Consider the following 27948-nt stretch of genomic DNA (forward strand, 5'->3'; position numbering starts at 1 on the left):
CAAAACAGTGGACTCTAATGAAAAAGCTAGCTTCTCCTATTTTCCCAAGCCAACTTCTCAGTTACAGTTTAAGAGGAGGGGGTCTTATTATATATTAAAATTGGTTAAATGACAAGAATTAGGAATGGGCCATTCTTTCAGTGGAAGGAAGTGAGTAGTGGGGTTTTACAAGGACCAGTACTGTTTAATTTGTTTATAAATTATTTGGAATTGGGTGGGGGCAGTGGAGCCCCACAGTTTGTACATGATAACAAATTATTCAGGATGGTGAAAATCAAATTGTGAAGAGCTCCAGGAAGATCTCTCTGGTTAGGTAACTGGGCAACAGTATGGCAAATAAAGTTTCAGCACAGCTGCGAGGTGGTGTACTTTAGAACAATAAAACTAAATTTAAATATACACTGACGGGGTCAACTGACTGAGATGTTAGGTTGTAGTGGCTAGCTCAATAAAATTGTCAAATTAATGTGTAGCAGTGCTGAAAAAGGCAAGCTTCCATGTTGGGGATTATTAGGAAAGGGATTGAAAAGGTAACTAATTAATGCCTTACTAGCAACAACACCCATTGTGTGAAAAAATACAAAACACAACGGGCTTTAGAAAACTGATTTAGTGGTCCCCCTCCCAGTGGCAAGCTAGTGCTTTGCAGCAGCCTGGAGGCCAGAGTGGGAGGGCACGGAGGGGAGGAGCACTTAGGCCGTCAATTTGACGGGCTCCCTCCTGGCAGCAAGCGCGCACTTCTCAGTGGCCTCTAGGCCAGAGTCACTGGCAATGTGCCTGTACGAGGATAAAAAGTGAGTCATTGCCAATACGGCTTGCCTTTTCTATAGTAGGGTACAGGTCTGTTGTATGGCCTCATTTGGAGTACTGTGTATCGTTCTTGTTACTGTATTTCAAACAGTGCAGAAGGCAACCAAAACAATTAAGGGGATTTGAGCACTTTTCCTATGAGGAAAGGCAAGTCTAGCACTTTCAGTTTAAAGGGGGAGGCACAGTAGAAAAATCATGCATGGGCTAGAGAACTTTTTTCCCCATCTGACATAATACTAGAATCAGGGGTACTCAATGAAGTTGATGGGCAGTTAATTCAGGCTAGAGGAAATCCTAATTTACTCAGTAAATTGGGCATTCACTGGCAGTAGATGCAGTGACAATTATGACCACAGAAAACTTTAAAAAGGGTTTAAGACTGATCCATAGAGACTAAAGGGAAACCTCCATGTGCTCCAACAGGAGACCTCTGAATCCTAGAGCCAAGAGGTGACATCAGAGGAAGGCCTTGGTCTCTGTTAAATGGCTTTCCAAGATGCAGGATTTACAGTGCAATCCTATAGAGAGTTACTCCAATCTAAGTCCATTGACTTCAATGGGCTTAGACTGGAGTAGCTCTCCATAGGATTGCACTGTCTGTGGACCATTGTCCTACTCCATCAGGGGTGCTTTCATGTTCATCTCCAACCAGCAGTAGGGAACTAGTTTTCTTACATTTCCAGGTTTAAAGCTGGTATGAATCGCCCCATCTAAGAAAACAGACTACCCCAGAGGCTGAGGGCAGCAGGCACCAATACTTCGTTTTAATAAACCTAGCACCTTGTTCCCATTCACAGAATGAGCATTTCCAACCTGTGCCAGGCCTTGGCACAGCCGTGATTCATAAAGCAGAAGCAAACAAGAGAAGCCACATCGCAGTCCCATTCGTTGTCACTGGGGGAGGCATTTCACCTTTTTGTGCAGCGATGCTTTTATTTGGGATCTGAAGTCCTCTTAGAGGGCATTTGTCACATACAGGTAATATTATAAATAGGCAGGGGGGAGAGAAGCAGCACTTAAAAAAGCCCCCTCAAAAACATGTGCAAATCAGCTCAACTGGTTTCCGTACGGTGAAGTATGCCCTGTCATTCTCCCAAAGGCCTCTCCAAGTCCAGCTTCCTACCAACAAGCTCTAAATAGGTCAGTCTTCCTTCTCGCTAGGTTTCACGAGACAAGAGATACAGAAGTGTCTGAAGCAGCTTTCATTTGACATGGGGAGAAGGGAACCACACACACAACAGAAGTGGGCCCGTTTTATTTTCAGGACAGAATCCGTACGTCTGAGAGCAGGTCCGGTTTTAGCAGACAGCCAATCTGCTCTTTTATGTCTGCTAGGATGTCTTCATCCCCCACGAATGTCAGAAGTGCAGAAGGCACCTATGGGGAGTGGAGGATTTAAAACTGAGATTACTCAGAGTGCAACAAATTTTTAATCCCTTTGGCCCCCCCCTCACCCCTTCACCCTGCTGACTCAAGCAGCAGGTATTTTAAGAACCTGTTAGCTAATTATCACAAACCTACAAAAGCAGCATTTAGATGTGTCACTAAACCATGCTTTAGTGCAACTCCAGTTTAGCACAACATGCAAATGCTGGCCAGCCTGCTCATTCCAGTTAGAAAGAGGGGCCACAAATGGGCAGTCTTACACAAAGCTGCACCCAGTATATAACTGCAGTGGCCCAGGGTGTCTTCAGAGGTGCCAAGGTAAAAGCCCCTTGTTTTAGCCGTAGTTGGCTCTCACTGGCAGCAGAAGACTGTGCTTTTTGGTTAGAGTTTTAATCATTTGCTACATGAACCAGGGTTAGCTGAATAAACTACAGTTTACGCTAAGTGAGCCATCTCAATGAAGCCAAAAGCTTCTGTTGCTCTTGTGAAAGACTCATTTCCCTCTCAAACACTGCTGCTTCCCAGATGGTGTCGCATGTACTGTTAAAATTTGAAGACACCCCCCCCACACACACACACACTTTTCTTCATATACAAATACAGTGATTTAGATCTGCATAAAAGACTTAAGGTTCTTTTTACAGCCTGACAGAGTTACATTTAGAGGGGGGGGGTAGACGACAAATACACTTGAGCATGCACTCAAGTTGCCGTTGCAGTCATGAACGGCTCCCAAGCTGCTAGAAATTCTTTCAGATAATTTGATTATGTTTCCTGAGGATGTAACATACTGGGGCACTGGTATTAAGGTGTGATTCCACAGGTACAAAGAGCACCTACAGATTGGAACTTTCATATAAACAAAATGCAGGTTTCTAACCCCTATCCTACTATATAAAAAGGCTAAGTGTATTCAAGACAACCATACCCTGGTGTGCCTCCAGAAGGCACTGCTGTGGAGGGAAGCCCAAATGAGGCAGCCAGACCTCCACAGAACATGCCACAGCGGGAAGCCCAGGCCGGGATCAGGGGCAGAGCAGGCAGCAATGCCTGCCCCCGTGCCTTCACCCAGCTGGGATCAGGAGCAAAACAGGTGGCAATGCCCACCTCCTTCAACCCGCTGGAATCAGGCGTGGAGAAGGCAGCAATGCCCACCCCTCTTCACCTGGATGGAATCAGCAGTGGAGCAGGAGGCAATGCCCACCCACCCCCTTCACATGTCCAGGATCAGTCACGGAGGAGGCAATGCCCGCCTGCCAGCCCTCCCACTACGGACTTTGTTACTAGTGACTCGTAACTGAGCAGGAAATTAGGGAAGGTAAAGCCTGCTGTGATCTCAGAAAACAGCTCTGGTGAACCTCTATAGGATGACAGGCCTATAATTGCAAGATAAACCAATTGTGGTTGACCAAACAGAACCTCAGAAAATGTCTACGTGCATCCGAAGACTCCCAGCCCCTCCCCTGCCAGTCTTGCAACGGGACTTATAGCTGAAAAAGCCACCCCAAGCATGAAGATCATCAAGAAGGGAAGCTCAAAAGGCACATGCTCTCAAGGCAGTTTATCCCCACATTAGGTTGCTCTTGACATCAGATCCACAGATCTAGTTCTAACTAGCTTAACACCATTGTCTTGAGTACACAGGGCATAGTCTATTCCTTTTGCCCTGCAGTTAAAACCAGAAGCGAGTCACAAATTCCATCTCCCTCCACTTGCAAGAAACCACTGAAGCAAGAACGCCCAGCTTACCAGCCCGCACTCGTTGAAAGCCACGTTCTCGTCTGTCAGTTTTTGGGCCCCAGGGGCCAGCAACTCAAAGGGCAGCCAGTCAATCTGCAGAGCCTCCCGCACAAACTGGTAAAGGGTTGCGACAGGCTCCCGCGCAAAGAATGTCCCTGCAACAGAACCAAACGAGCAGCCTGAGTCTCCTCCTACTAATTTCTGAGCAGGTTTATCTCCCTGTGCCCTGCTTACATATTAAAATAGAGGTGCCAAAAAGTGGCAGATTCTGTCCCCCAGAGAAGCACCGTTTGCACGAGAAGACTCGGCTTGTGCAGGTGGAAGAAGAAATTGTAAATAAACAAGCCCAAGTTTGGTCTGCTGCAGCCAAAGCTGAAGTTTTTCATTGTGTGGCTGAAGCTTTCAGGATCAGAGCTCACCCAGCCTGATGCATGAAGTGGTAAGCTCAGTAGGCGTAGCAAGACACAGTAAAGAACAAGGAAATTTCAAACTAACGTGGGAATTGCAGCCTCTGACCAGGAAGGGCTGTTCTTGAGGGACTGGTTGCTGATTTCAGTTAGTGAGAAAAGGTGGCAGTCAAGTTCCATCCACAGAGAGTCTGCTCTACATGAGACATCTGACATGTGAAGAGCATGCGCGGAGAGATGCAATGTTAGCTTGGGAAGGGTAGTTTAAAAAGACAGAGCTGGTGGCAGGGCTTTGCTATATGGAGCTGCGTGAAGGGGCTGCAAAATGCCAGAAGGGACACTTCAGCCCGCTATAACCTCTCCAGGTCCAAGCCCAGCTCCAGAAAGCAGCTCCAGCCCATTTCCATTCCTCGCTGCCCTCTGATTGCCCTTTGGGGAAGTGAAGATGAAATTAACAAAACCTTCTGAGAAGCGATCTCCGCAGGCTCCATCTTTTAAAACTACGCTTCCTGACTAACATTGCATCTCCCTATACTTGACGAACACTCGCCAAGGTGTCTCGTGCAGAGAGATTCAGGACTGATATGAAGCCTAGGGAGGAAGGGCGTGAAGCCTGGATTCTTCACAAGCCTGTGCTCACTCTGTTCTCCAAGCTTTTTAAATCTGGGACCCAAATACAGGGCAGAACATAGCCAGGCATCCTGTTAGAATGTTTGGATCCAACTACAGCTAAGTTCCCTCATTTATAATTACAGAAAATGATAAAAGTTGTGAGGGGCAGGGGACACCAGTGGACAATAACCAAGGGAAGATCACCCCCTAACAGCATACCTGTATCTTTAAAACTAATGCAGCCAGCTCCTGCTCTGCTAAGCCCCAATGTTTGAAGCTGGGTCTGGTTCCCTTCTGAAGTCAGCGAGACCTCGTGACTGCCCCATTTACCTTGCAGGATGTAGCCATCTGGGAAACGGACACGCAGCAGCGTGTAGTTGTATTTCTTCATCTCTCTCTGCTCTTCTTTCTCTCGCATGGCCTTCGTTCTCAGCATGGAGGCCTTCTCAACAGCTTCTGCCCTGCAGAGGCAAGGGGGCCGGAGGAGGAAGGAAATGGAAACATACACCCAAAGGGACAGGGAGAGACAAGCAAGGAGAAATAAAAATAATTCTAAACCAGAGCCAAAAAAAATTAACAAGCCCTTCCAAAGCAAAGGAAAGCATGTGGTCCGAATTAATGCCTTCTCTATCCATTGCACCCTTTATAGATTCGTATTTGAAGAGGCCAAATGGCAGCAGCCAGGCAGCTGCCTGAATTGTACCTGGAAACAGCCAGGGATTCCAGGGTCCAGTGTCTCACTCCTGCAGCCCCTGGCCATCTGCCTCTCTTGTCCCACCCCATCCCGCCTCTCTGTTTTCTGAGCAGTGCCTCCCAACTCCCACCCCTTCTTTCCTTAGCCCTCTATTTCCTCCTTTCCCCCTCTGCTCCTTTCTTAGTCCCATCTAGCCACCCCTCTCTATGGAACTGGAGGGTTGTTTTGCTCAACCCCCATTGCTGGCAAAGGCTTCCTTTTCACCCCACCCCAAAGACCTCCCTTACAACATAAGACGCTGCTTTTAAGGATCTTCTGAGGCAGCTGAGTTGTTAATCTTTCCTTTCCTGAAAGCTTAAAGGCTGCTGGTGTTTGTACATTTTTAAAAATCCCTTTAAAAAACCCCTAAGATCACTAAACATTTAAGAGGCTTCTTAACAGGATTCAAATGTTTTCAACTGCTTCTCCAAACAGCTTAGAATAAAAGCATTTAAAGCAATCGGTGGCATTTGTGGTATCCATCATGACACAATTGCCAAATGAAGCCGCTTTCGATCTTAGTTCCGGTCTCTAATAGCAGCAATTGGCTGCCATTGGAGATGCTAAGGACTGAAACCGGGACCTGCCGCAAACAACCAGCTGAGCAGAATCCGGTGTGCTGTACAAGCTAGTGACTGTTCTGAAAGCCCTAGCTTTCTGCAGCCCATAACCACACCGCCTCTCGTTTCTCCACCTCCACACCAGCGTCGGGTTCTTGGCCCCATGCAACTCAGCTGCTTACCGGAGTCGTCTTTCACGTATCAGCTCCTCAGTGGTCAGGTTGAAGAAGTCGCTGGGCAGCTCAAAGTGGGAGGCCAGAGGGGATGGCTTGAAAACACGGAGCTGACGATCCAGCAGGGCCCGCACTGGCTCAGCCCTCAGGAGCTTCTCCTTTTGCTCCTCGAGGTCATCAAGCTTCTCCAAGACTTCTTCCTTCAGCACATAGAAGTCCTCTGCAGCCTCTGGGAGGGCAGGTGGAGAAAAAGAGCATGACATTACGGCTTTAGCACTCTGCCACCCTTCAATGCATCCATTAGCCAGTTCCAAAACAGAAACCTGGCAGGGGGAGGGGGAGTTCAGAAGACAAGCAGAAAATTGCAAACTGGGCCAAGGTCTCCCCTAATTTCAAAGCCATCTCATAACTGCTCACTGAGGAGTCAGAGAACCTTGCGGGTATGACACGCTCCGGGCCCCCGGCTAGCATGGATGATGGGGCTATCCAGGCCTCACTTTTAAGTCCTAGATACTGTTGGTTTCTTCTCAGCAGGCTCAGACAATTGCTGGGGTTCCTGGGAAGTGACATCCCCAGTGCCTCTCAGCTTAAAAGAGCCAGGAGGCCTCATAAACTGGAACTCTTTCTTTGGTGGCTTTTCTATTCCATACCTGTCCTCTGCCAGCAGTAAACTAGCATGATTTGATTTGTTGTGGAAGATATGGTTTGAGCAGAAGGGGTTTGGGGAGGGGGGGCTTTAATCATCTGATTCTATTTGAAGAGTAGGAAGCCAAGACACAACCTTGGGTTTCCTACATTATGTGGGGTCATATGGCTTCCAGAAAAGGAGTGGAGAGACAAAAAGATGGTAGCTTACCTTCCTCGACCCTCTATTACTATTACTTTATTTTATCAAATTTATACCCCACCATCCCTGTGAACGGACTCAGGGTGGCTAGCAACATACATTAAAAACCATATACATATTTAAAATTATATAAAAACAATACAAAAGATGGTGCCATAAACAATTCAGGCTACAGTAAGTGTCTAAAAACCAGGCCCAGGGCAGCCGCCAGCGGAGCACCGAACGTGGCAAACAGGAAAGTGGCAGTTCATTGATCTCAACCAAAGGCCCAGGGGAACATAATCCGTCTTGCAGAACTGTAAAAGGTCCGGCAGGGCCTGGATCTCCACTGGGAGAGTGTTCCACCAGGTTGGGGCCCTAGTTGAAGCCAGCCAAATGTCCCGCAGGCCGGGGACCACCAGAAGCTGCATATCCGAAGAGCGCAAGGCCTTATGGGGGTCACAGTGGAAGAGGCAGGTATGCAGGCCCCACTCCATAAAGGGCTTTAAACACTCCCAGCTCCCCTCTTCCACCTTATGGCACGGATAGTGGACAGCAACGTTTGAATAGATCCAAGCTCACATCCACCCTGGCTCCCGTATTCCCTTCTCCAAACTAAGAAGGCTTTGTCAACATGCCAACCTCCATGTAGCTTCAACACAGAAGAGGTAAGTTCAAAGGCATCCTACAAGGAACACTCCCCAAATTCAGCACAGGTTTGGGAGAGTGGTGAATGGGGAGGGGCTGCTGGCCCTGGAGAGTTCAGAAGTTTCCAGGCAGCCAGAGTCATTGCTGGTGATGTGCCCACTGTACTCTCCTAGATTAACCCTTTCTTCAGTCACCGCCATCACCCATTCAATGTGTAGTGCGCAACTGGTTGTAGGAGCGGGATGCCAGCCCTCTAGGTCTCTGGAGCCTTGTGCTGGCTTTGCCTCTTCTGTTTGCCACCTCACTCAGCTGAGCTCTAGTAGGAATAAGCAAATGCCCTCTCACATGCTCAAAGACGAAGGACAGGATGACCCTTCCACACTTGGTGGCAAATGCGGGAGCTTTTTTTAAAAAAAACACTCCCTAAATGAAGTGTAAAAATCAAGGTCAAGGAGGCAGTTAATAACCAAGGAACTTGTGTTTCATCAAAAAAAAACCCCAGAGAGACACTGCCTCACGCTGAATTACTTGAAACTAGTTCTAGAGGAGTTAGCCGCGTTAGTCTGTAGTAGCAAAATAGTAAAGAGTCCAGTAGCACCTTTAAGGCTAACCAACTTTATTGTAGCATAAGCTTTCGAGAGCCACAGCTTTTCGTCATGCATCTGATCAGAGCTACATTTCTTACTTAGCATTCATATAGCGCTTGGGAGCATTCAAAGTGCTCTGTGCAGTTTGCAATCCTCGCTAAGGTCGTTTGAGATAACCCAATGATACTGTCCCCAGATTTGGAGAAGGGGAGAAGAGAGCAGCTGGCTAAAGGTCAAGTGAAGCTTGTTGGCAAGGCAAGATTCAAACCAGGGGCTTTCTGATTTATTGCGCATTCTCTCAGCCCCTCCACCTTACCTTGCCCAGGAACGTTCAAGGTCTTCTTTTCAAATCCAACAGCCTGGAAAAAGTTGTCTGTCCCTTCCAGAGAGTGGATTCTTTCCTGGGGGGAGGGCAGGAACTGAAGTTAAACACAAGTTTAGTATCTTTGTTGCATTCCTGCATAATATCCCACGGGATGAAGCTTCTTGCCATACCTTTCTCAGTAAGCCCTGATAGGCAGATGAGAAAGCAATGGCTGCAATATACAAACAGACCCCAAAATATTTGGGATAGAATGAAACACAGACAGGAAACTGTGCCACTTCAGACTGCAGTGGTATTTCACTGTGCGAAATAAACGGAATCCCTGCAATCCAAAATCTACTAGATCAAGGAGAAAGGCTCCAGTTCAGCCCACTCTTTACTAGCTAGTTTTCTAATTGCACAGTGTTCTATATCCAAGACTGCCATGACATTCCCACTTCACGGGCTGCATGTTTCGATGACGCCTATGAATCCAAAACACATGGCAAAAATGACAGCTCATTTTTTTAAAAAAGGGTCATTTTAAAAAAAAATGAGTTGAGCAGAATAATTTAAAATTTTGGAGTCCTAATTAACTGGGGGTGAGGAGAGGACTTAAATATGTGCTTAGATCGGTGGCACTCAGAAAGCCTCATTTAGGATGACTCCTGCTGCATGACGCTAAGCACACTTTGCAGGTCCTAAATTTTGGGGCCAGGGGTTGGACCAGATGGGTGCTTGAACAGGGATGTACCAGAACTGGGGATGGGATTTCAGGAAAAGTTCACCAGATGCAAACAAGCTCCCTCTACCCTGGTTCTGCCAAATAATGGAGAGCGGATTGCCTCAGGCGCTGCATACCAGTGGGGAATGCGCTCTGTCTTGTTTCGAAGCAGCCTGGATTCCTTTGCATTTGAAGCACGGAACGGTCTGCACCATACTCCCCCTGAACTACAGTACCCAGGATTCTCTGGGTGGTGAGGGCAGCAGTGCGGTTTAAGGCAGCTTCGATTTCCTGCTTAGGTACAAGGGCCAGCCCTCCCCAGAAAAGAGAACCACCTGAAACACTTTGTTCTGAAGTTTGATTTTCCGATACTTCTCTTCCTCAGGGTAAATGTGGATGTTATCAAGGTACCTGGCAAGGAAAAAGAAAATGGCGTGATGTTACCACAGTTTGGGCTGTGGATGTTACCACAGCCCAAACTCAATGCATATTTACTTCGAAGGAAGGCTCATGGGGATTTCAAATTCAGCTACTCACAAGAAAGTGGGTGTTGCAGCTCCCTATCTAAGCATCAAGAAATGTTACCATTAGTACTAAAATACAAAATATTCCGAATTACCAATAAATATTATTATAACCCCAAAAAACGGCTGATACAAGCATGACTTACATGAAACTGTGACTTTTAGATATATTACCATCTTGGAGATAAATCCACTGGCCTGCCAACACACACACATCAACCCAAGATGTTTGGCAGTCAATTCATTTGACTAATATTTTCATAGTAACTCACACATTTAGGTGGACTTCAGAAAAGCAGCTTAAATTCACCACCTACTGCTAAACACATGGAGCTGGCAATGAAAAGAACTTGAAAACAGAAACCACAGCCTGAAAAGATGTGACAACAGGCTGTAGATGAACAATGCTGGGGCAGATTTTGCTACATTAAGGAAGATCACATTTGTATGGCAAATTGCACCATTATGGTAGACTAGCAACAAAGCCCGTTGTGGGGGAAAATACAATGGGCTCTAGAAAGGGGAGGGCAGACAGACAGGCATTGCCGCCTCCTCCGTGACTGATCCTGGCTGGGTGAAGGCAGGGGGCAGACATTGGCATCTACTCCACTCCTGATCCTGGCCGGATGAAGAGGCGCAGGCATTGCCACCTCTTCGCTACTGATCCCAGCTGGGTAAAGGGGAGGCAGGCATTGCCAGCTGCTCCGCTCTTGATCCCAGCTGGGTGATGGAGGAAGGTGGGCACTGCCACCTGCTCCACTCCTGATCCCAGCTGGGTGAAGGCGGGGGTCAGGCTTTGCCGTCTGCTCTACACCTGATCCCGGCCTGGGCTTCCCACTGTGGTGCGCTTTCAGAGGGATGGGCTGCCTCATCTGGGCTTCCCTCCACAGCAGCGCCCTCTGGAGGCATACCAGGGTAGGAAGTGAATTGTCTGGAACACGATTCGCCTTTTATATAGTAGGATATAGATACCTTGTCTTTTCAAATAAATATTCAAAATATATAAACAGCCCTTTGAACAAAATTGAAAATGATTTTATATGGTCAAAGAGACTAGCGACATCAACCATTTCAAGAAAAGTCAGCTACCAGACTGGCCAAAGCTTCTCTTGGAAAATCACAGTGAATTCCTTGCTCTTCTTTACAAATGCTGTGGAAAGGAGGCAGGGATTCTATATACTGGCTGGCTGTTGCCAAGATTTAAAGGAGTTCTACTGGAAAATACAGCCCTGATTAGTTCCACCCTCTTCTGGGCTTTTGGGGGAATGCTGAAGTTTATGGACCAAGAGTAAACAGACTCATTTTTTTAAAAAAGTATGTTCTTTAAATCCACCCATTCCAAAGACTCTCCCAGCATTCAGGCAGCTTTGGATAACCTTTGAAAGATAGTTAAGGCATTTATTGAATGTTTTTAGCTAGCTGCAGCTTCGGGAATTCTGCCAACCACTGCACTCTTTGCTGAATTCCTCTTAACAGACTATTTTTGTTCTTGCCTATCATCTAAATAAGAATTCCTCATATTTACAAGACTGGTTCTTGAGACTTATTTTTTAAACAACAGTCAGAATGAGATCAATTCTCCAAAAATCCACATAATGAATTTAGGCACTGGGAAGGCGTGAGCTGAGTGTCTCTCTCTTGCAGGCATTCCACCGCTTAGAAACCATTGTGCCCCAGTTGCAAGTTTGCATACACCATTTTCTTCCTCTAAACATGGGCTATGTGTGTCCAGTGATACATTAGTGGACATAGAATACTTGTATTCACTCTTAAATTTGTCACCATTACCCAATAAAGCCATACCATATTTCTTCAGTGCTTGGGGTGAGCAGACTTTTTTACAGAACTGACTGCCTATCAAGGGGGGCAACACTTGAAGAACTTCTCATAATCCTTTTAAGTGCAGGACTATCTACTGGAGCCGGTTCTAAGAGTATATTAACAGGCAACGGTACAAATCCAACATCTTCATTAAATAATTAGACCAACCCCTTCAAAGAGGATGACAGAATTGGGCATTTTTTAAAACTTGATTCTCCTCTTCTCCAGTTCCTCTTTTCATTAATTTCATCTGAAATTTCATCCTCAGATAAGTTTCCCATCCTTTCTTTTGTTTACTTCTTGGTATTGTATTTGGCAGAGATTTTGACAATTTGCTAACATTTTGGATGCCAAGCCTTTTGTTAATCGAACTCTTCTGGTTGGTTTTGGAGTCTTCTCCTTGGAGGCTGTTTTTTTCTGGGAGATAATCTGTTTGGTGAATTAGTGCTCTTAAAAAAGCATGACTTCATAAACATTTACAACTTGTTTGTCCACCTGAAGAGACCAAGTTGCTTCTCCCAGCTGGGATGGAATCTACCTTCTACTGTGTGGCAAGAAGTCTTTCGGTATCTTGATGCCAAGCTCCTGGGCACAAGCATAAACTGCTGCAGTCTCCCTTATACCTGATGGACCAAGGAGAAGCACAGAACTGCACAGTTCAGTCTCATCAGCGTGGTATAGTTTGCAGTCTTCAAAATCCACTCCCACTTCCTTAATCCACTGCAGGGTGTGTATTCCTCGGGAGGTGAGCATTCTTGCTACCAATGCTCCATCATTTAGTTTAATATTTGATAGCTTCGTTGAAGACATCACCTTTGCTGAACCTTTTGGGATGAATGTTGCTGGCTATCTCCAAGTTCCATGTTTGGCTGAGAACTTATGGGCACACCTAGGAAACCTTGCTACTTTGATAGAAAAGAGTCCAGTAGCATCTTTAAGCCTAACCAACTTTACTGTAGCATAAGCTTTCGAGAACCACAGCTCTCTTCGTCAGATGCATCTGACGAAGAGAACTGGTGATTCTTGAAAGCTTATGCTACAGTAAAGTTGGTCAGTCTTAAAGATGTTACAGGACTCTTTTCTATTTTGCTGCTACAGACTAACATGGCTAACTCCTCCGGATCTTGCTACTTTGCTGACCTACATATGTCAGACACAGTAATCGCCGCTTAGGGTTAGATGTGGAGGTTGCTGTCTGAAAGAAAGAGTAATAGGCTTGGATCCAACACATTGTTTCCACTAGGACTTCCTTTGTCCATTGTGGACGTCTGTTCCTCTTTTTCTTGCATGAGCAGAAGTGCCTGCCTCCCGAGGAATACACACTCCACAGCAGCTGAAGGAAGCAGGAGTGGAAACAAGGTACAGGACGCAAAGCGTTGGGCATCATGTAGGAGAGAAGTTGGTGTGCGCCATGGATCTGATTACTAGCACTGGCTGGAATCAACAGCAGGTACCTACTTGGCAATGGTCTCCACCCCGAGCTTGACCTTCTCCCGGTCCCTGTTCAAAGTGTGGATCTCCATGATGGAAGCAGCCACAGGGTCTTGGGAAGCATGCTGGAGGAATGGAAAGGCCAGTCAGAAAAAGGCAGAGAGCAACTGCTATGCCTGGAAGGCTGGTGCCACTCTCGCTCACCTCCTGAAACTGACCTGTTGGATGGCTTGGCGGATGTGGGCCTCCTTTTGGTCTTTCCGGACGGACACCCCTGTTAATGGACAAATGAAGTAGATTCCAGAGACGGAGAAGGTAGATGAGTCTTCCTTAAGAGCGGGCAAAGAATTCTAGAGGGAAAAGTAGGGGGATTTAAGATATTCAGCACGAAAAAGAAAAAACAGGAGTTATGAATTGGGACTGTCAGGTATTATTTGGAGCCCCCACAAGGCACCTCTGGGGCCTCCCCATGAGCCATACCTCAAAATACAGGGATATTTATTTACTTTATTTATACCCTATCTTTCTCCACAAAGCGGGACCCCAAGCGGCTCATATTGTTGTCGACTACTTTATCCTCACACCAACCTTGTGAGGTAGGTTAGACTGAGAGGGTGCGACTGGCCCAAGGTCCCCCAGGAAGCTTCCATGGCAGAATGGGAATCTGAACCTGCATCTCCCAGATCCTAATCAGACACTAACTACTACACGGTACTGCCTTCCTTTCATTTGATTCTCACAACAACCCTGCAAGGGAGACTGGGCTGACACACAACTGGGCCCAAGGTCAACTAATGCAGAGAGATTTGACAAAACTCCTACTAGTAATTGGGACAGATTATGATCCTTTCCAGGTCTGTTCTATGTGTCAAAATGCAGACCTAGGTTTGACAGTGGAGCAGAAGGTTCAGACCAACAGAGGAACGAAGCATAACTGACAGCTTTTAACTTATGGAAACACTCTGATAGCTCCAGAGTAATAAATACACCAAGACAATTCACTCCGTGGCCTCTTACGCTTCAGGGGTTTTTCTTAAACAGAAGCTACATCCCCTCCCCTATATTTTGAACTCCATTTCTTTCCACGTCCTTTCTACCTTTTGATCCAAAGATGCTTCCTTGTCACACGCAGCGGCTTCACTCATTAGTTCCTTTTTCACTAAAGGTAACATAGAGAAAAAGACGGCAGATGTAACAGCAAACAGATTTTCTAAAGGGAGAGGCACGGGTGCATTCAGAAGTTGTAAGTGAACTGTATGTCCAAAAAAATTAAAACGCTAGTCCAATTTACTACCTTGTTTCTTGTATATAATTCACCCCAATTTTGCTAGTCACCAAGCAGTTAAGGAGCTACCGGCAACCGCGGGAAATGCTATTTGGCCAACTCTTTTAGCGTTTGCAATCTCAGCCAGGCAGCACACACTTTCAAGCATATTATAGGACATGATAAACATTATCCCCAAAACACACTCTTGCGTCCCAGAAGCCAGTTGTATAGAACGGTTCAGATTCTCCCTTGACAACGCCAAGAGAATTTTAAGTCATTCTTTCATCAATAAAAATAACCCAACACTGACTCACTGTAAAAAACTAAGCCGATTGTGAAATCCCTCCACCAGAAAGCCTGCCACCTCAAAACAAAGAGGCATCTCCAGTACCCAACTGGTCGCTGACTCCAGAATGACCCGGCTCAACGAGATAATCCCTTTCCTTCCTCTTAAATGAGGTGCCCCAAACCCCCGCAAATTTGGAGTCAAAAGGAGGATTTTCAAACCCCGAGAACTTAGATCATTTTAACCCCAAAACTGTCCTCCCGCCTCCACACTGCAGCTCCAAGGTAACACACTTCCAGAGTAGGACAAGTATTATCTTCCTCACCCACTCCTGCCTCTTACTAGGAACTTTGCTCCCAAGTCAGCAGTTCCTCCTTCCCTGGCTGACCTTCAGCTCTGGCCGTATCTCCTCTATCCCTCTCCCTTCCCAACCAGCTCTCTTCCCACCTCAACCCCACACCCTCCCCAAGTCTAGCTCAGCCCTGCGCTGCTCCTACTCTCCCACAGATTCCCTGCTCACCTCTGCCCTACTCTCCCACACCCAGCAGTGGAGGTCTCCCTCCCACGCTTTTAGTTCCTCCTTCTCCATGCCCAGTCCTCCTACTGAGGATCTGTGCTCTAACAGCTGTCTTTTCCTCTCCTTCTCTGAATCTACCTTTCCTTACATTCAGGGTACGCTTTTTACACTACCACACTTGGAGAGGGTGCAAACTGTCATACTGCTTTTGCATTACATTTTAAAATTGCCTCCTTTCTACTTCCATCCGTTATAGCCAGAGCTCATTTTGTAGAAAAAGAGCTGGAGGGACTTATTAGCATAACTCATTAGCATATGCCACGCCCCTTGACACCACTGGAAGTGTCATTAGCATTACTGATTTGCATATGCCACGCCCCCCTGACATCACCTATCCTGGCTGTTTTAGATCCAATCCTGGCCATTCAGGGCTGAAAAGGGGCCCCAAATGGTCAGAATCGGGCTGCTGCTGAGTGGGAGAATGATCCACCACCCGTCAGAGGCCTGATCCGTGCCCAAAATGGCTGAAAGTCAGGTGGGCAGGGCCACCTGTCATGTGACCTCTTTGGGGAACTGCTGGAACTGCGTTCCTGCGCATTCCCCCTCAAAATGAGCCCTGGTTATAGCTAATAAAAGTGAAGCTTTGAATTTAGAACCGCCACCCTTTTTAAAAATCATATCACTTCCATTTCAAATACATGAACATGTCTCTATGTGTGTGGGGAGAGAGACTTACTAAAAAGATCTAAGAGTTAGGTGTGTACTTCTGAATAAATGCACACATGTACCCTTTCTTTATGTTAATAAAACTATACAGAAAGTATGTGTTGTATACAGAAAGGGTGGCTGTGCCCATAATACTAGAATTTAGGGTCACCTAGTTAAATTCTTGGACAGTTGATTCAGGACAGTGCACAGTTAACCTGTGGAATTCACTGCCGTAAAAAAGACATTAAAACAGCCAGCTCTAAAGGACAAAGTCATGGAGGAAAAGGTTCATCAACTGCTCTTAGCCAAGATCAGTCAATGGAGCCTCTATGCAGAAAAGCAAGCTGCCTCTGAACCATCAAATGCCACAGACACCCACTTTGAGGCGAGCCTGTGGCCATCCTGGACTGCTTCTCTAAGTCACTGTCAGAAGTGGAAGCTCAGCTTAGATGGGCCTTTGATCTGCTCCCCACAGGGTTGTTCTTACGTTCTTATGGCAGAAAGCTGGATCCTGCCCCAGCCTAGCATGGATGCGAAACCCCCACCTGAGCCCCAGCAGCACTTACCCTGATTTCTGATTGCATCTTGGGATGATGGTGGCCGAGGCCTGGGCTTCTGCTCCAGTCGGGCCAAGGCTGCGGCCGCTGCCATCTGGGCTTCATTTGTGGGCCCCTGGCGAGACTTAGGGGGGTCTGCAGCTTTGGCTTTCTCTTTTGGGGCTCTTTCCCTAGTGGGGGGAAAACATGCTTAAGACAGGAGAGCCAGTGAGCCTGGTAAGCGAAGATCCCCCATAACGGATTCCAAGAGCAGCCAGGAAAGAAAAACTTAACACATACTGAGTACCATATGAAGCACTTCAAACACACCCTCAGACAGACTTCCGGTTTGGGATTCATGGAGGTCTAACGCAGCTCCATTCGCGGAGCTGACCAGACTGCCGTTTTAACCGGCCGGAGGGGTGAAAATAACCCGCGGCCGACTGCTCTCAGGCGGGGAGCAGGCAAAGAACGCTCAAGACCCTAGGGTGAGCTAGATCTCGGACGAGGGGGGGCTCTACTCAAGGAGTCTCCCCCCCGATCCTTGAGGTCCCACCTTGCGACGGGTCGGCTATAATCTCTGCGGCAGTTTTGGGGCCAATTCGGCTGGCATAAGACCTACATACCCAAGCTTCGATCGGGGAGGGAAGTCGAGAGGAGAATTTAAGATCGAAACAGCGATTACAACCCGAGAAAGTTGAAGAGAAGGTAAAGATCGCTATCTCTTGAAACGGGACAGATTGATAAAAACAGAGAGGAAAGAAAGTAGATTTTTAAACTGCAACAGACTAGTGAAAAGGAGGTGAAGACTCGGCAGGAGTTGTATTTTAAAAGAGACTAAATTTAAAGAAGTTATTGCAAAAATCGGACTATTGTTTTGAATACCTGTGGTTTTGGAGCTGTGGGAAAAAGACACCATCGCGAGACCTGCTGTGGGAAGACGGGAGACAGGAAGTGCGTAACAACAATAGAGTGGCTGGAGGGAAGCGGCCCTTGCCGACGGACAGGAAGTAGGGAATCGCCATTTTTGAAAGGGGAAGGGTCGCGGCTTCAGCGGAAGAGGAAGTAGGCCATCTTGGATTACAATAACATAGAGAAACCATAGAGAAAAGACGCCCGACATTTTGGATACAAAAAATTAATTTTGGCAAAGATTGGGACATTTGAAAAAAAGGAAAACGTTTAAACATACGCCACGGAGCTAAGGAAGAGAGCAGATTCGTGGGAGCGAGCTAAAGCAAGCCCCACGATGTCGAAAAAAGAGTGGCAATCGGCAATAGAAAATTTGGACAAAAAGCTTATAGACATGATGAAAGAACTTAAGGACACGAAATTGGAGCTTATTAAAGAGGTCAAAGAAGTTACACAGACAGTAAAGTCGGAGCTGTCAGAAGTGAAAAAAGGCGTGGAAACGATTAGTAGTGAATTACAAGGAACGCAGCAGAGAGTTAAAACAGTAGAAGACGCGATGGAGAATTTAATAGAAACGCAACAAACAGAGATGAGACTGGTGAAGGGGAGGATGTCAGTTGCAGAAACTAAACACATGGAGAAGCAGCTTCGTTTTCGTGGTCTGCCAGAAGTGGAAGGGAAGTCAGCGCAAGAACAGATGACTGAGGTGTTGGCTGATTACCTGGGGAAGGAGGAGGAGGAAATTGTGGCTATCCTAGATGTGGCGTACCGTGTGAACTCGAGAATTGCAACCCAGAGGAAACTACCAAGGGATGTGATTGTGCAGTTTACAACTAGAAACATGAAAGAGAGGATTGTGACAAAACAATTTCAAGATCCATTGGAGATTGATGGCAAGACGATTATCATAATGAAGGAACTGCCCAGATCAGTGTTACTGGACAGGAAAAAATATAGAGTGCTAATTCAGACTTTGAAGGACATGAATATCAGATACAGATGGGAGTTACCGGAAGGAGTGTCCTTTGAGTTTGGAGGGGCAAAAAAACGCATCAGATCTGAGCGGGAGATGGAGAGATTTATCAAGGACAATGAAAAAGACTTACCAACAAAACCATGAATATGGAGTGTAATGTATTATCTTGGAATGTAAATGGACTAAACTCACCGAATAAGAGGAAAAATATTTTTCATTGGCTACTAAAACAAAAATGTGATATTGTTTGTTTGCAGGAGACCCATATTAGAAAACAGGATGTAAAATATTTAAAATCTGGAAAATTGGGCAAAGAATTTGTAGCGGCCTCTAACAAGAAAAAAAGAGGAGTGGTGTTGTACATAAAAGAGGAGCTGCAGCCAAAATTTGTTATGAGAGATGTTGAAGCTAAATTTGTAGCAGTGGAATGTAATTGGAATTTAAAGAGAGTGTTGGTAGTCGGACTTTATGCACCTAACGGTGCAAAGGAAAGCTTCTTTGAGGATTTAAGGAAGCATTTAGACGATCTTGTATATGACCAGATAATTCTTGCTGGAGATTTCAATGGAGTGACAGACTTGGAACTAGACAAAAAGACTACAACAGCACAAAAGAAAAGAGGACTATTGCCAAAGCTTTTTTTTGAGTTGATTCAACAAGAGACTCTCGAAGACGTATGGAGGAGAGAATATCCTAAAACCAGACAGTTTACTTTTTATTCTGCAAGGCATCTTACATTATCAAGAACTGATATGATCTGGGCCTCAAAGGACTTAGCGTTATGGACTAAGGAGGTAGAAATAATGCCGATGGTAGGCTCAGATCACAATCCAATTATGTGGAAATTTGGAAAAAGGAGAAAAAGGAAAGCCTGGAGAATAAATGAGGACTTGTTACAGGAAAGTGAGAATATGGAAATATTGAGAAAAGAGACAAAGTTTTTTATACAATATAACGTGAATAAAGGAGTACCAACCAGTAAAGTTTGGGACGCGTACAAGGCGGTTGTAAGGGGCATACTAATGGACTTAAATGGCAGAGCAAGGAAAAAGAAAGAGGAGAAGAGACAAGAGATTGAGGAGAAAATAAAGGCCAAAGAAGCACAGTTAAAAAAGAGACCAGGGAAAAAGAAAATACATCAGGAAATCAAAATTCTTCAAGAACAGTTAACAGCAATGAGTAATAAAGAATTGGAGTGGAACCTTAAAAGACTGAATCAAAAAGCTTTTGAGGGTGCTAATAAACCTGGAAAATATTTGGCATGGCAATTGAAGAAGAAAAGGGAAAAGAAAATAATAAATAAAATCTGTGAAGAAAATAAAACGTACCTGGAGCAGACTACCATTAGTAGAGCCTTTTATAAATTCTATGCTAAGCTGTATAATAAAAAAGAAGTAACCAAAGAATCAATAGCATCATATTTGGAGAAAACTAAACTTCCAGAGATTTCGGAAGCTTGGAGAGACAAGTTGAACAGTGAAGTAACTGATGAAGAAATAAGTAAGGCAATACAATCCGCAAATCTAGGAAAGGCGCCAGGGCCAGATGGACTTACGGCTAAATTTTATAAGACAATGGCCAACGAACTGGCACCATTCCTAAAAGAGGTGATGAACGGAGTTTTCAGGGATCAAAGAATTCCAGACACTTGGAGCGAAGCGAATATATCATTGATCCCAAAAGAGGGCCAAGATCTGACTAACGTGAAAAATTACAGGCCTATATCATTACTTAACAATGATTATAAAATTTTTGCGAAGATATTGGCGGAGAGACTGAAGGGGTGGCTCTCGGAAGTCATAGAGGAAGAACAAGCAGGCTTTTTGCCGGACAGACAAATAAGAGACAATTTAAGGACAGTGATCAATGCTATTGAATACTATGACAAGCGTTGTGATAAAGAGGTTGGTTTCTTCTTTGTAGACGCTGAAAAAGCGTTTGACAATTTAAACTGGGATTTTTTGTTTGCCACTATGGAAAAGCTACAACTGGGAGAAAGATTCATCAGAGCAATTAAAGAAATTTATAGAGACCAGACTGCAGCAATTGTAGTGAATGATGAACTGACCAAGAAATTGACGATTAGTAAAGGAACAAGACAAGGTTGCCCGTTATCTCCATTGTTGTTCATTTTAGTATTGGAGATTCTGATGATACAAATACGACAAGATGAGGAAATACGAGGAATAAAAATAAAGGACTATTCATATAAGGTTAGAGCATTTGCAGATGACATAATGTTAATTGTAGAAGATCCATTGGAGAACATGCCAAAAGTGATAGATAAGATCAAGGAGTTTGGTGACTTGGCAGGTTTCTTCATTAACAAAAAGAAGTCAAAGATATTATGCAAAAACATGACTAAGCAGAAACAACAATTGTTAATGGAAACAACGGACTGTGAAGTAACTAGTAAGGTGAAATATTTGGGAATTGAGCTGACTGCAAAAAATATAGATTTGTTCAAGAACAATTATGAAAAATTATGGACTCAGATAGAGAGAGACTTGATCAAATGGAATAGACTGAATTTGTCATGGTTGGGCAGGATTGCAGCAGTTAAGATGAATGTGTTACCAAGAGTAATGTTTTTGCTACAGACAATACCAATCATCAGAGACTCTAAACAATTTGAAAAATGGCAGAGGAAAATATCAGATTTTGTTTGGGCAGGCAAGAAGCCTCGTGTGAAAGTAAAAGTTCTACAAGATGCAAAGGAAAGAGGCGGAATGCAACTGCCCAACCTGAGACTTTATCATGATGCAATCTGCCTAGTTTGGTTAAAAGAGTGGATGACATTAAAGAATAAGAAACTATTAGCCCTAGAGGGATATAAAAAATTTTTTGGATGGCACGCATACCTATGGCATGACAAAGTAAAGGTCAACTCGATGTTCCTGCATCATTTTGTAAGGAGAAGTTTATATACAATCTGGAAGAAGTACAGAATTTACCTACAAGAAGGAACCCCCTTGTGGGTGGTTCCATACGAGGTGATAGATCCGAGAGCTGTTGATAATGAACAACAATGTTTAACGTACAAAGAAATAACTAAAACTGAAGTATCTAAACTTAGAATAAAGACGCAAGAGGAACTATCACCTAACTATGATTGGTTCCAGTACAGACAGATTAGAGATTTATACAATTCGGATGCTGCAAAAGGGGGCATACGAACAGAGAACTCGGAACTAGAGCAGACCCTTCTTAAAGAAGACAAGAAAAGAATATCCAAGGTATACCAAGTACTGTTGAAATGGTATACCGAGGATGAGACAGTTAAAACACAAATGGTGAAATGGGCTATAAACTTTAATAAAGAAATAACAATGGAGGCATGGGAATACCTGTGGAAAACTACAATGAAGATAACGACATGTATTAATATCAAAGAGAACATTTTCAAAATGATTTATCGTTGGTACATGACACCAAAGAAGATTGCGCTAGGGAACTTGAACACTTCTAACAAATGCTGGAAATGTAGGAAGCATGAGGGCTCCCTCTATCATATGTGGTGGTCGTGTGAGGTAGCTAGGCAGTTCTGGGGGGAAATAATAAGAGAAATGAGTGAAATTTTACAGTTTCAAATAAATAAGAACCCAGAACTCCTGCTGCTAAACTTGGGAATGGAGGGAATTCCAGCCCATCATAGGACGATGATATTTTATATGACTGCAGCAGCTAGACTTTTGTATGCGCAGAAATGGAAAGTACAAGAAGTGCCAACTATTGAAGATTGGATCTACAAATTGCTGTACATGGCTGAAATGGACAAGATGACAAGAAAACTGAGAGATCTGGACTCAGGGCAGTTTAACACAGACTGGGAGAAGCTGAAACAATATCTGGAGAAGAAATGGGAGGTGGGAGGAAAACTGTGGCAGTTTGAGAACTACTGAAGTATAATAAAAGTATAAAAGAGAGGGGTGACTTTACCGGGGGAGGAAGAGAAATGTGAATTTATAAGCAGTTAGATTAATTGATCGAGATATATATAGATATGTAAAGATTAAGTGATAGAATACTGATAGAGAATAATTAATGATAAGGTTTAAACATGAGGATTGAGTAATTAACAATATTTTCTTTCTCTGATAAGATTTATATGCACCAAACTGAATGCATAGAAGAGTTAAATTGATTGATTATGTGATAAGTTAGATAGAATTACCATAAAAAGATGAAATGAGTAATATATAGAGAATAAATCAAATTGTTTGATTTAAATGTGGGAAATTTTTATGGTTTACGATGTATAGGTTTATGATATATAGAAATATTCAAAACTGGAAAATGGGATAAATTGTTTATCTAAAGACGTACGGTTTGGGTGTATAATAAGTAAAGGAGTTAAAGATGTACTGCTTAATATAATGGAGAATGTATATTTGTTTTAGACAGATGAATTTTATAGAAGTAAGGGAAAAGGGACAGAGGGTGGGAAAGCTGTTGGAAGTCAACAAAAGGGGGGGGAAAGGGAGGGGGTTAGAAACGAAAAATTAGGGGAAAATTGAATGTAATGTAAAAATAATAATGCTCTAACCCAATAAAAAATTTTTCAAAAAAAAAAAAAAACACACCCTCAGACAGACTCATTCTTCCCTGTTTCTTAATCGTCACAGCAACCCTGTGGGGAAGGCCGATTATCTCCATATTGTAGATGGGTGGGCAAGGCTGGGAGGGAGGCACTTGCCAACAGCCAGCCAGCCAGTTACTGCCTGATGCAGGATTTGAATCAAAGATTTCTCAGAGAAGGTGTTTTGCCTCTAAACCAATACTGCAAACAGAAGTCCTTCCCCCAAAAGGTTACTGCCCCAAACAAGGATTTATTAGACAGCCTCCCCAGCATGGATCTAGGTCACTTGTGATCTAAAAGGGGGGATAATGCACATACAGAGAAGACACACCAACTTCAGGAAAGTTTCCTTGCCCGCTCACGGCCATCATACATATGCAAATATATAAGTAATCTGTCAATTTAAGATGTTAGAATTTACAAGTACTTTCTCCTTATATTTGTTCAGATAGATGCTCAGATATAACCCTCTAAACTGCTTTAAAATGCACTCAATTGTTACTTATTATGACATGTTATGTGTTTATTAATTTTGATGTATGTATTTATTAACGGATTTTAGTATTAACTTCTTGTATGACTGCAAATTCATGATTGTATATAGTTTAATAGTTTATTGTTATAATTTTTTTAATAAAGATATATTGATTAAAAAAAATATGTGAGCGGGCAATCAGCTACTTAAATACCTGGGCCGTCTTGGCCAAGGTCCTCTCAGAAACCCACCCCCTGCCCCCAACATAACTACAAACCTGTTCATATAGATCAAGCAGTTCAGGGCAACCTTCAAGATGGAACCCAGGAATGAGGATGTGTGGGGGGTGGCATATATACTAATGGGGTACACTTAGCTCATTCTGAGACTAAACCCAGGCTCAGCAAAGCAGTCAGTACAGCGTCACCCCCTCCCCAGACTCCAGGGCCCCCAAGAGTGTCACAACCCCTCCCACCCTCAGCATCACAAAGGGGCCCAAGATGACCCATAGCCATGAGAGGGGGGAAAGTCTCCAAGTTCTTAGCAGCCCAGAAACTCAGAAGGATTCAAATGGGGGTGGGTGGGGAGGAACAGTTGCTAAAAGGGTTTGGGGTTGTAGCTTTCCAATGTGCCTCCGAAGGTTTCAAATGAGCTACTTTAACAGCCTTAGCAAAGAGTCCAGTAGCACCTTTAAGACTAACCAACTTTATTGTGGCATAAGCTTTCGAGAGTCACAGCTCTCTTCGTCAGATGCACAGCTCTCTTCGTCAGCTCTCTTCACCAGAACTGTGGCCAAAATAAAGTTGGTTAGTCTTAAAGGTGCTACTGGACTCTTTACTATTTGGCTACTACAGATCCTCTGGATCTTTAACGACCTTTGCTATGTTATTTTAAGTTATGTAAGCCAAGGCCTCTGATAGAACTGGCTAAGCATTCTTACGTAAATTGCATTAAGAGATTTACTGCAGCAAGTGATGGGGGAGGCCTGCCTTAAGAAGACAAGCAAACCATTTCCACTTTGCTTTCCAAGTCGGAGCAGCCATTGTCAGGAAAGAACAGCGTGCATCAGATTAGCCAGGGAACCTTCTGCCACCTTCACCCACAGGGAGAAACGTAGTCTTAAAGGTGCTACTGGACTCTCTACTAACTAACTTTATTGTAGCATAAGCTTTTGAGAACCACAGCTTTCTCTGTCAGATGCATGAAGGGTATGAAGAAACTGGCCAGAGATTATATAGGTGGTGAGGGGAGGGGGAAGAGGGTGCAGGGATTGAGGGCCATGAAAAGGTAAATCAGTTGCAAACGTCATGAAAGAGGTGGAGTGCGCAATCCAGGCTGGGTGTGACCCCTTCCCTCCATTGCTGGATCTAAATGGAATGCCTTCAGGCCTCCCCCTCTCATCTCTACCTATAGATCTCTGGCCAGTTTCTTCATACCCCCCATGCATCTAACAAAGAGACCTGTGGTTCTCGAAAGCTTATGCTACAATAAAGTTAGCTAGTCTTAAAGGTGCTACTGGACTCTACTGTTTTGCAACCTCAGACCAACACGGCTAACTCCTCTGGATCTATGACCAGGGAGAAACATGGCTCACTTGCAAAGAACAATCTGGAACCACCCTTCTGCAATGCCCTGTGGTGTGGATTGCAGGCCATCATAAGCAGGGGACCCAGCTTTGCAGGTGGCTTTCTCCTTGGGGGGGAAAGGGGGCTCTAGACTGACCTCTTGGTCTCCATCCACTGCTGTGTAATTGCTCTGTTCCCCACCCCCAACAATGCTTCACTCCACCTGCACAGCCACAAATTTGTGATCATTCCAGTTGAGATCAATGGGCTTAGACTGGAGTAACTAACTCTGCTTAGGATTTCACTGTTGGCCATACAGCTTGGCTGGGTGACCTTGAACCAGCCACTTTCTCTCAACCAGTTTGGTGTAGTGATTAAGAGCGGCAGGACTCTAATCTGGAGAGCCAGGTTTGATTCCCCACTCCTCCACTTGAAGCCAGCTGGGTGAACCTTGGGCTAGTCACAGCTTTCTGGAGCTCCCTCAGCCACACCTGCCTCACAGGGTGCTTGTTGTAGGGATAATAACAACATACTTTGTAAACTGCTCTGAGTGGGCGTTAAGTTGTCCCGAAGGACGGTATATCAATCGAATGTTGTTGTTATTATTAACCTGGCCTAACTCTCAGAGCTGTTGCAGAAGCAAAACGCCACTCTGAGCTTCTCAGAATAAGAACAGGATAAAATGCAATAGAAAGACTCCCCCCTTCCCCAGTAACTCCCAATGTCTCCACCATCCCTCATCTCAGCTTCAGCCTACTGAACCCTTCTAGCTTACTTTCCTACTTTCTACCTGCTAAAGAAGATGTGGTACAGGCAGACAGAATGGCAGATAAAACCCAGGTTCAAACCTCCTGCTATGCTAGCAAGTGCATGGGATGAACTAAACTAGATATTGCCGTTCCGCTAGCCTCTGTCACAGGGTTATCATGCAATTTTTTTTTAATATATATATTTCAATTTATATACCGCCCATCCCAGGGGCTCTGGGCGGTGAACAGTTTAAAATCAATAAAAACAAAAAACAATTGGGAACCCCTTCATTTTCCACCTTTGCTGCTTTCTCTAGCCCATCATTCCGCCCAGGGCAAAGTTACCATCTCCTGCCAAAAAACATTTACTCCTCCCCATCAGCAATATTTTCTTCTGTGTCGCCTCCTGCTCTTTCTAAATCCAGATTCCTTTCAATCTCCCTTGTTTCCACCTACTGGCACCATTTCTCTTTTCCATATAATATAACCCTCACCACCACCCTGCCAATCTCTCAAGACTTCTCACCAATGTTATCCTACCAATCCTTCGTAGCATCTCCACCCGAATTTAATATTACTTAGAAACCGCATTCATTTACTCCCCCATCATTTCATCACTCTCCCACCCCACCAATGTTAATAATAATAAAAACAGCGCACGTATACTGCTCTTCTAGACAGATTAGTGCCCCACTCAGAGCAGTGAACAAAGGTAGAGTTATTATTACCTCACAATACAACTGTGGCTGAGAGGAGTGGTTTACCCGAGGCCACCTGCTGAGCTCATGGAACTAGTGGGATTCGAACCAGCTGAGTGCTGATTCACAACCCAACCACTTAAACATGTTCACTGTGCCTTAAGTTTCATAACAAAGAGCAAACAATGTGTAGGGGTCAGACTAGGGTCTGGTAGAGCCAGGTTCAAACCCCCATGCTGCTATAGAAGCTCATCAAGTTACCTTGGACCAGTCACTCTCAGCCTAAGCTTCCTCACAGGATTGTTGTGAAAACATAAATGGAAAAAGAAGCCAGTACACTAGCCTAGCCTCTGAAGAAGGGTATGGTAGAAATCTTAAGGAAGACAGGGAGCAAATGGAGCACTTTCCTCTTCAGAGTTTCATTCTCATGAACACAAAAAGCTGTCTTCTACTAAATAAGACTCTTGGTCCAACAAGGTCTGTTTTGCCTGCTCTCTTTAGAATCTCAAGCACAGGTCTTTAGGGCTGCCAACCTCCAGGAGGAGCCTGGATACCTCCCAAAATTACAACTAATCTCCAGAGATTAGTTCCCTAGAGAAAATGCCAAATCTGGATGGACTCTGGCATTATACCCTGCTGAAATCATTCCCCTTACCAAACTCTGTCCTCTCCAGGCGCCACCCCAAACCTCCAGGAATTTCCCAATCTGGATCTGCTAACTTTCACAACCTGATCCTTTTCAACTGGGTCTTCTGCATGCCAAGAAAATGCCCTGGCTCCGAGTCAGTCTCTCCCCATTATACTCTCTCCATACATCCTTAGAATATTTCAGTCCCCTGGCAGTACCATTCTTCCTCCCGCAAACTCCATCACTCATTCCTCTCCTTCCTTCCAGCCACTCTTTTTTACACACCAAGGAACCCCCAATTTCACCTCTACGGTCTATGCCTCCGTCCCGAATTTGCTCTCCCTTTGTGACCCTCCCCTCGCTAAGGCTGCCAACCTCCAGGTGGTAACTGGAAATCTCCCGAAATTACAGTGGATATCTCCGAGCCACAGAGATCAGTTCTTCTGAGTTCCCTCGACAAACCTTGCCTTCTCCAGGCCTCGCCCGCCCCCCCGCCCAAATCTCTAGGAATTTCCCAGCCTGGAGCTGGCAACCCTCCTTTTCACCCCCTTACTCTCAACTCTCTTGAGGCTTTCCCTTCCCATTAAGGGCTTACCGAGGCGACTCGGTGAGCTTCTGGCCCGGGCCGGCCCCCCGGAACTGCAAATCGGCTTTAATCTCCTGGAAGAATTTCTTCATGGCGGCGCCTCGACGAAAAACTTCCGCGCGCGCCCCGTCCCCTCCCCCACCCCCAATTAACCAAAACAAAACAAAGCAACACTCTTCG

General features: G+C 44.9%; 1 protein-coding gene across 1 annotated transcript; it reads right to left on the reverse strand.

Moving 5' to 3' along the window:
* Positions 1-1716: 1716 nt before the first annotated feature.
* Positions 1717-27948, reverse strand: UBXN6 (UBX domain protein 6). The gene is made up of 11 exons (XM_054980937.1): positions 27778-27948; positions 16631-16791; positions 14384-14445; positions 13505-13636; positions 13314-13411; positions 9846-9921; positions 8799-8883; positions 6431-6650; positions 5286-5416; positions 3946-4091; positions 1717-2187 (listed from the first exon to the last, which is right to left on the reverse strand). The coding sequence occupies exons 1-11, from the start codon at positions 27858-27860 to the stop codon at positions 2071-2073; spliced, it is 1311 nt and encodes a 436-aa protein (XP_054836912.1). The 5' UTR covers positions 27861-27948; the 3' UTR covers positions 1717-2070.

The sequence above is a fragment of the Eublepharis macularius genome, chromosome 5 (genome assembly GCF_028583425.1).
Source record: "Eublepharis macularius isolate TG4126 chromosome 5, MPM_Emac_v1.0, whole genome shotgun sequence".
Taxonomy (NCBI): Eukaryota; Metazoa; Chordata; class Lepidosauria; order Squamata; family Eublepharidae; genus Eublepharis; species Eublepharis macularius.